The sequence below is a fragment of the Trichechus manatus genome, unplaced genomic scaffold (assembly GCF_000243295.1).
Source record: "Trichechus manatus latirostris isolate Lorelei unplaced genomic scaffold, TriManLat1.0 scaffold00194, whole genome shotgun sequence".
Taxonomy (NCBI): domain Eukaryota; kingdom Metazoa; phylum Chordata; class Mammalia; order Sirenia; family Trichechidae; genus Trichechus; species Trichechus manatus.
In genome coordinates, this window is record NW_004444130.1 from 757,751 (window position 1) to 766,680 (window position 8,930).

An 8,930-nucleotide genomic window follows, 5' to 3' on the forward strand; every position below is an offset into this window, starting at 1 on the left:
TTGGGAGTGTTTTAATTACCTTTTCAATCTCTTGTTATGGGTTTATTTAGTTGTTCTACCTCTGTGTTAGTTTAGGTAGGTAGCGAGTTTCTAGAAATTCGTCCATTTCCTCTAGGTTTTCAAATTTGTTAGAGTACAATATTTCATAGTTTTCTGTTATTATTCTTTTAATTTCAGTTGGGTCTGTTGTGATATCACCCATCTCATTTCTTATACGGGTTATTTGCTTCCTCTCCTGTTTTTCTTTTGTCTGTTTGGCCAGTGGTTTATCGATTTTGTTGATCTGTTCAAAGAACCAGCTTTGGGTCTTGTTAACTCTTTCAATTGTTTTTCTATTCTCTATTTCATTTAATTCTGCTCTAATTCTTATTATTTCTTTTCTTCTGGCACCTGGGGGCTTCTTTTGCTGCTCTCTTCATACTTGTTCAAGTTGTAGGGTTAATGTTTTGATTATGGTCCTTTCTTCTTTTTGGATGTGTGCATTTATTGCTATAAACTGACCTCTGATCACAGCTTTTGCTGTCTCCCAAAGGTTCTGGTAGGATGTGTTTTCATTCTCATTTGATTCTATGAATTTCTTTATTCCATCCTTAATTGCTTGTATAACCCAATAGTTTTTGAGCAAGGTGTTGTTCAGTTTCCATGTGTTTGATTTTTTTTCCTTGCTTTTTCTGTTACTGATTTCTACTTTTATGGGTTTATGGTCAGAAAAGATGCTTTGTAATATTTTGATGCTTTGGATTCCATTAAGGCTTGCTTTATGGCCTAACATGTGGTCTATTCTGGAGAATGTTCCATGTGCGTTGGAAAAGAAAGCATACCTGGTTGTTGTAGGGTGGAGTGTTTGGTATATGTCCCTGAAATCAAGTTGGTTGATTGTAGCATTTAGATCTTCCGTGTCTTTGTTGAGCTTCAAAATTTTGTTCTCATATTCTTTTTCCATAGCCTTTTGTTGTTCTTTTATGAATGCGATATCCTCTCTTAACTGTTGGAGAATTATAGGTTAGTTTTTTCCTTCTGCTCCTCACTTCTCTAATTCCTTTGAGCTTCTTTTATTTTTTTGTCTCCAGTTTTTAATGTTTTAGTGCCTGGCATTTTGTATTTAGGAGGGAGACAGTACAAAGGTAATAAAACACTAATCAGAAGCTTTGTGGGCATGGAGGGAGCTTGTAGGTTTAACTGTAGTATGAACTGGCTGGGTCATGCCATTAGGTAACCCCAATTGTCAGTATTTATGTCTTTTCTCTTGAGCAGCAGGTCTGTATTCACAGAGAGGCATCACCGAAACTCCTGCCTTGAGGATATAGCTTGTTAGACTTCTCAGAGGCAGCTAAGGGAAGGGCATTGGGAAGGGCCTCACTGTGCATTATGTAAACTTTCCCTTAGTTCCCTTTTTCAGTAAACCACTACTCTCAGATGTACCTGATGTCCTTGAATCCAGATTCCCTCTAGTTCAACATCACTAGGAAATAAACCTTTAGTCTTGGGGTGGTGGAATGCAAGATGAGTAGCAAGTACCTAGTTGTGAAGTGTTGAGCAGATCTGGCATCTAATGCTTATTTCAGACTTTCAGTCAGTTCTCCTATTTTCAGTTCCAAGGTATCTGCTGCCTCCAATTCCTGAGCCTTCTTAGGGTTTTGTGCTAAGAATTGGCTTGTTTCTCGGTTTTCTACCCTGCTGGCTTAAGTTGCAACTTTCTTAAATTGGCTAAGTCGGCGCATTCATTTCCTTTCTGGCTTTTAACAGTTTGTCACTCTCATCTGCCCTCCTCTTCTTTATCTTCGGGTCCTTTTTATCCTTTCACTGTCATTGTAGTGGCCTTTCATGAGGGAGTAGAGGAAAACTGTTATGTTTTATTCCTCCACCTTTTAACAGGAAGTCTATCCTAATCCGTTATCCTCACTCCTTTCTTGTCTTCCCCAGAATCTACCCACAATTGTCCTTCCATTTACCACCACATGCTACTTCTAATCAGGATGTTTTTCCTCCTAGACCCACCCCAGAGTAGACCACTCCCCAATACTGCTTATTTCTAAAGGAAGCTTGAAGGCTTCCTGAGGGTTTTTACAGGATTTTTATTGTTAGTAACTGCCAGACTGGACATTCGGCTCCTTATCTCTAAACTGGGGATAAAATTTAGCTTACAGGATAATGAGAAGGTCAAATAAATTTATATAAAAGCACTATAATTACATAGGAATTTTGCGTACTTTTTTAGGCATAGTAATTTAAATGGCCACTAACGATTTAATTTCCGTTCCACTGATTCTGTGTTGGCCTCATCACCATCAATCACTTCAGGACATTTAAAACTGTATTCGGCTCCCACTGCTCTCTCACCTGCTGACTGGCCTTTCTCCCTCTGTTCAGTTTAACTTGCTGTTTGGATAGAACATCTCTGACGACAGAACTTTTTTCAGCTCCATAGTGACTGTTGTTAAAAGTCTCCTGATGGGAATCTCTCATCACAAGGAGGTAAAAAAACCCCATCCTGGTTTCCCTGTACAATCCTATTTAGTTATATATCTAACAAGGGAAGACTTGCTTATAAAAGCTGCCCCTAGTGAACCACTGCACACTGGAAAAGGGAGTTTAGATCCTTTGCCTGTTTTATGGTACTACCTATGCTTACAGCTTTTGAGTTGCCATCACTTTCAGAAACCTGCCCTTTTGTAAACACTGAGTTCCACCTTCCTCGCTTCTTGCTGCCAAAGGACACTGGGCCTGAACTTATGCTCTCACACTGGGTCAGGTTAACATTAAGGGTTTGCTGCTTATTTATCAATGACTCTTTGAAAGTGTACAAAGGAAGAGACTTAAAAAAAAACAAAAAACAAAAAACAGGAAGGTACAGTTCCAGGAAGAAAGCATTATTTCTGTTTATAGCTTGTACCCATTTTCGAGAGCCTATTACTCTCCCCCAAGAACCACCCAAACAAACCCCTATCTTCCTATTCAACATAAAAGATAAAGTGGGAAACCCAGACGAGGATTTGTGGCCAAAAACTAGTATGGAAAGAACAGAACTGGGCAAGGAAGAAAAAAATTGCAATTCGAATGACTGAATCTGGCAAGATTTTCATCAAGGCTAATTACTCTGAGAATCCAGAATTCAAAGGCTACAAACTACAATACATAAGCTAACATAGCTTTTAATATGAGAAGTTACCACCTTCCTAAGCTCTGAGAAAGAGTAGAACTCCTCTTTTGGCTGGACTATTGTGCTGTGGTCCTACCTCCAATCACTAGGGAATGAAGTCCTCACCCCCAGTGCACTTCATATCCTAAAGTTCTAAAGGAAGTAGCAATCAGAATAATGAACTTTTACTAACACCTACATTTTAATTTTTTTAATAAAAACTTTTCTGCTCTCAACATAATGGTGCAATGTAAAGGGGAAAATGGAGTAAACTTACTGAGAAAAATTCTTGCATCATAAACTCAGACACTACCCAAATTATTTGGTTGTTCTGGAATTATTACAATAAAGCACTTTAAGGTAAGTGGATGATAGGCTGGTGCTTGGAAATATTTTGTCATATAGATTTCCATCAGGGTGATGTTCGTTGTAAGTATTCAACCTCTGAGTTTTTTTAAGATAATGCCCTAGCGGCAGTAGTAAAAGAAGGCCAATACCAAGGGAAAATAAACATCACCTGTTAAAAAGAACACCTAAAAAGAATATTGTTATGGAACCCAGTCTAATAAGCCCTGAATTTGAGAAATGGTCTCTTCAGCTGAAAAAACCAATGGCAGAACTCAGTATTTCTATCTTCAAAAATGATAATAAAAGAAAAAAACATAAACAAAAGCCAAACCGTTTTCTGTGGATAACCTGTTAAATTTTATTGGAATGCTCCTGTGTTTACAGTAGAAATTTCTTGGCTTGGCAGAGACAGTTGTCATCATTTCTGGTAAACATTTATTCTTTCAACATGCTTTTGCTGCCCCTTGAAGCTTTTATGTTTACATTTTCCAGAATTGCAAACACCCAAATGGGAATTGAATAATTTACAATTCCTTTCCAACTCTTCTTCTTGTGAAACGCCTGAAGTTACTATTATTTTAACATCCTTCCATGTCAGCCACTGTGCTCTCCTGTCCACTTAAAAGTATTTTCCTTTTTTAGTAATCTTTTTACCTCTCCCTAGTTTCCACCATACATGAAATCTTTTAGCATATAGCTTGTTTTTAAAGTGGAAACAAAATAGTCACTCCTTCAATGTATCAACCACTGTGTTTTTGTCGTCTTCCCAGGTTATTGCTTTAGACCCAGTCCTAGGGTCCTTGATGATCCTCACCAGTGTTATCTTGATGGTACTTGTGATCATTAACCTTTTTGTTTTCTGCCATTCTAATGGCCTTTGGTAAAGAAAGGAAGTCTCTTAAGGTAGGTAACTCTCTGGGCTCAGTAATTTATATATACTGTACCATGATTTATGTCACTAATAGAAAAATTTTAACTGTAGATGCTCTTAGATTACAAACTGACTTAATGCACAGTATCACCATATTCCCTTCATTAGCCTCAACAGCTCTGCCACTTTCTGAGGAAATCCAATTTACCAATACTACATTATGTTCTATATCCACTGTCCTGTAAATTGCTGACGCTCAACCATTAAGTAGTGGAAACACCCCAACTGACAGCCAATCATTAAAGGAAATAATTTTGCATCTTTAGTACTTTTTCCCTCCAACACTAATAGTGATTTCAATTTTCTCAAATACGATCAGCAAGAAGCTGCACTGATACGCTGCTACAAAAGCTCTCAAGTTTGTTAGGAATCCAGCAGCACCAGAACACATTCTCATCTGAGCAAGCCACCATGACAGCACTGTGCACTGGCACTGAGGTTTCAGATGACGGCCTCTCTTAATACTGCTATCTCCCATCTGAGCTTATTACTGCTGCTTATTCTTAGCACGTTAATGCTTATCTTTGTATGGTACAGCTTAGAAAATTATAGATGTATGTAATATGTTTTGTTCTTAATTCTGTAAGTCAGGAATTAAAATCACCTTGGCTCCGAGTTCCTATGCCTACGGATCCTGGCAGTAGCCAGGACAGAGCTAACACTGCAAGAATGATACAGGAGACACCAGCTCTGTTGCCAAGCAGCAAGTAACAGAACACTCCTCACCCAAGTTCCAGGATGGCTGTGGGAAGTGGAGGATTCAGAAAAGAAGTGAGCTCACTGCAGCTTATCAAAATAAAGATACAAGCGTTAGGTTTGGCTGATGGGGAGCCCTGTCACACAGAGCAGTAACCAAGGAAACTCTCAGATATGATCTGGGCTTAAATAGAGGTCAAATGGGCTGCATTCCCACTCCAGACACCCACATTCCTGATGGAGCCAAAGCTGACGTCCAGCTCATGCACCAGCATGGGTTCCTTGCTTAAAAAACAGTCTACTAAAATCCAAACTTGTCCTTCATTTCACCAAACAGTGGAGAAAGCAGAGTCTTTAACTTTATTAGCAGCTACTGAGCTATGAGATACAAACCAATCAGAAACATTAAAGAAAAATTGCTTGAAACAATTATACACTACAAGGAAGAGAAAGTCACATCTTCCCATCCCAAAGCCACCCGTGTGAGGACGGATGGCCTTGGACAGGGAGTAAAGGAGCACATAAGTTACAACAATAAGAATCTCATCCATCCAGGGAAGCAGTGAACTACAGCCACATGGGCACCAAAAAAAATTATCTGGGATGTTTTTAAAAGTTCCACTCAATCATAAAGTTTTCAAATGAAAACAAGTACCTCTCTTCTTTGGGCTTTCCAGCTCACTACCCAAGAGACTTGGGTACTTAAATTAAGGCAGCTGGACGCCCATCCTAGCCTTGAATGGCAATTTCTGCCCAACCTGTGGCCTGTCCTTCTGCCGGTGATGCAATCCAACTGAACATTCTATAAGGGAAAACAGGAATTTACAGTGCTGCCCTCTGGTAAAAAGGAAACACAGCACTCAAAGCAAAAGGCCACAGAGGGCTTCCCTGAGAATCCAGCAGAACTAAGAAAGGCCATCAGCTTTCCCATTAAACTTTGCAACTGGATCCAGGTGGAACAGTGCCCTGTAGCAAGGAGTAGTGTATATGCCAATGAGAGGGCCCAGCTTCCAGGAACCGTTATGCTGGCTTCCTGAGTCACTTTATCTCTCTCCTACTCATATTAGCAAGAAAACATCTTGATTCTCTCTCACCACAAATCCCTCTGCACAGAGAGGTGTGTGTTTCTGTCTGGCACTCAGCACAGGGCCGAGACACTCTGTGAAGTGCTCTTCTCCACTGTCCAGCCATTAATGGCAGCTCTCCCCACAATGCTGTCACCTTCTCACTCTCCTGTGAAGGGACTGTGGGACAGGCCAGGAGAGAACCTGGGTCACACCGAGAGGAAACAGACAAGCACAGCTGCCAGACCAGAAGGCAGCTGCTCTAGCCTGTCTCCAGTCGTTAGTCTCTTAGGAGCAACAGAGAACTGGAAAGCAGCAGAAGTTGGTAGAGCCGGAAGAGAGCCCACAGGAAGAGTACACTCAGTGATGGTTAAGAGATGAAATGGAATTTCATGGAGATTCCTCGTTACAAAAAGAAGCTGCTCAGTCCCAACTCCCAGAACTTGGAAGTGGCCTGGTTTAAAGGCCTATGTTTTCTTTTTTAGCTCTTCAAATCTCCGGGAAAGATCATCGAAGTCAATGTCTTCGGAAGCTGAGGTCTTGGCACCAGCAGATGCAGTAGGTAGTGTGTCTGGCACAGACGGCAACTCTGGCAGTACAAAGTTATCATAGTTATCCGCAGGTCTGGAAGGCGGCTTTGCAGAGGCTTCTGGCTTGGACCCAGGACCTAATGAGGGCAAGAAGCAGTGTTACCAATGCCACAGGAATGGCTCAGATCTTCAAAGCCCACAATTCCCTTTGGCAGAAACAGTTTAAAAAAAAAAAAAATCAAAATCCAGGCAGACAATGGTTTTTAAAAGATGATTAAAATTCAGTGCTAAAGGAGGCAGGGCCAAGATGGCTGAGTAGTCAGATGCTTCCGGTGGTCCCGCTTACAATAAAGACCCAAAAAAACAAGTGAATCCATTATATATGACAATCTAGGAGCCCTGAACATCAAAGGCAAAGTTGAGGAATCAAACTGAGTGGCAGGGGGAGGGATAGAGAGTTCAGAAGTGGCAAGGAGTTGCCAGGCCTGGCCTAGCAGGAACCAGTACCCTGCACGTGTGAGGCAAGCAGTGGCACTTGGGATGTCTCTTTCACATCGGAAGAGACCAAGCAGAAGAGAATCTAAGCCTCCAGAACCAATGAAAAGCGGCGCTCAATCGGCAAAAGGTAAGTATCTGCATCTAACCTACCATGCAGATCAAAAAACACTGTTTGGGAAGAACCTCTCTGCCATTTACCTGCCCCTTCCCCACTATGCACCAGGTCCTGGGCCTGCTTCAACGACTGCCTCATCCCCTGGGCTGGAAGTACAACCCGTCACGCCTTCAGCCATTCTCCCAGCCATGGAGAGGGAACAAATTAACAAATAGGAAAAAATAATCTGCGGGCTTCCCTAAGCCGGGAACTCAGGGCAGGCACAGCTCCCTACGCACAGGGATAACGGGTCCATGGACTTTGAACGCCTTTCACACCTGCATAGACATATGTGGGCGCATTTCAACAGCGCAGTCCCTCATTACCACAGTCCAACAGGGTATATACCTGAAGCCTAACTTCAGCTGTATCAGCTATATGGTGGAGTGGCAGGGTTGTGACATTTGACACTGCTCTGCCCATAAGGCAGGGTCCTCACCTACCCACATCAGGGGCCTGATGACTGGTGGCTCCACCATGGCAACTTAGCCAGCTGTGAGAGGGGTCCAAGAATAAGTGGTACCTCCCAGTCCTTACAGCAAACAGCACTGGGTACTCATACTCAGGCTGCAAAACCCACCCACCTATGCATTCTAGGGGATAGGAACACGCTTTCCTCCCAGACGCTCAGGGGGAACTGTCAGCCCCTGCCTCCTCAGCGTGTGACCCCCTACCACAGCCAGATACCTGTGCCGACTTCCATCACCACTGCCCATCTAGGACTGTAGGTGAGAGCCTGCACCACATACTTGGTGACTAACTGAACACCTGAGCTGAATCCATACAAAAAAAGTAAACAGACTCCTGAGCTAGCATACCTAGTAATAGATCTAACCACCTGGTGACAGGACATTAGAGCTTCAAAGGTGCCAATAATCAAACTAGCTCACACAAGCAGCCTATTTGGGTATATCAAAACGAAACAAAAGAAGCTAGGACACAAAAAGCAAACAGTAAATAAATAAATACAATAACTTATTGATGGCTAGAGGACAACAGTCCATATCAAATCACATGAAGAGGCAGACTATGGTGGCTTTGGCAAGCTCCCAAAAAAAAGAATCAAGACATCCTCTAGATGAAGAATTTCCTGGAGTTACAGGAGGTAGAATACAAAAGATCTAACAGAGAAATCTTCAAGCGATCAGGAAGGAGATCAGGCAAAACGCAGAAGAAGCCAAGGAACATAGACACAATGCAACAGAGGAACTTAAGAAGGTTATACAAGAGAATAACAACAAATTTAACAGGCTGTAAGAATCCACAGAGAGACAGCACACAAAAATCCAGAAGATTAACAACAAAATTTCAGAATTAAGACAACTCAACAAAAAGTCACAGGAGCAGAACTGAGACAATGGAAGTCAGAATTAGTGAGACTGAAGATAAAGCACCTGACACCAACTTATTTGAGGAAAAATCAGATAAAAGGATTAAAAAAAATGAAGAAACCATAAGAATTATGTGAGACTCTATCAAGAATAACCTACGAGTGATTGGAGTACCAGAACGGGGGGTATAACAGAAAATACAGAGAGAACTGTTGAAGATTTGTTGGCAGAAAACTTCC

The 8,930-nt window shown here is 41.6% G+C and overlaps 2 protein-coding genes across 6 annotated transcripts in view; one reads left to right on the forward strand and one right to left on the reverse strand.

Annotated features, from left to right (window-relative positions):
- Window positions 1–5,310, forward strand: part of PKD1L3 (polycystin 1 like 3, transient receptor potential channel interacting) — a 113,293-nt gene extending 107,983 nt beyond the window's left edge. Inside the window, 4 exon segments of the mRNA XM_023741926.1 lie at window positions 2,338–2,475; window positions 4,258–4,344; window positions 4,346–4,394; window positions 4,738–5,310. Coding sequence (XP_023597694.1) covers window positions 2,338–2,475; window positions 4,258–4,344; window positions 4,346–4,394; window positions 4,738–4,880 — 417 coding nt within the window. The 3' untranslated portion in view covers window positions 4,881–5,310.
- Window positions 5,311–5,460: 150 nt separating this feature from the next.
- The window catches only part of LOC101357923 (IST1 homolog), a 25,249-nt gene continuing 21,779 nt past the window's right edge, over window positions 5,461–8,930 (reverse strand). For all 5 annotated transcript variants that reach the window (XM_023741876.1, XM_023741874.1, XM_004387775.3 and 2 more), the window contains exon 10: window positions 5,461–6,845. In XM_023741876.1, the coding sequence (XP_023597644.1) occupies window positions 6,646–6,845 (200 nt within the window). In that variant the 3' untranslated portion in view covers window positions 5,461–6,645. The remainder of the gene's footprint in view (window positions 6,846–8,930) is intronic.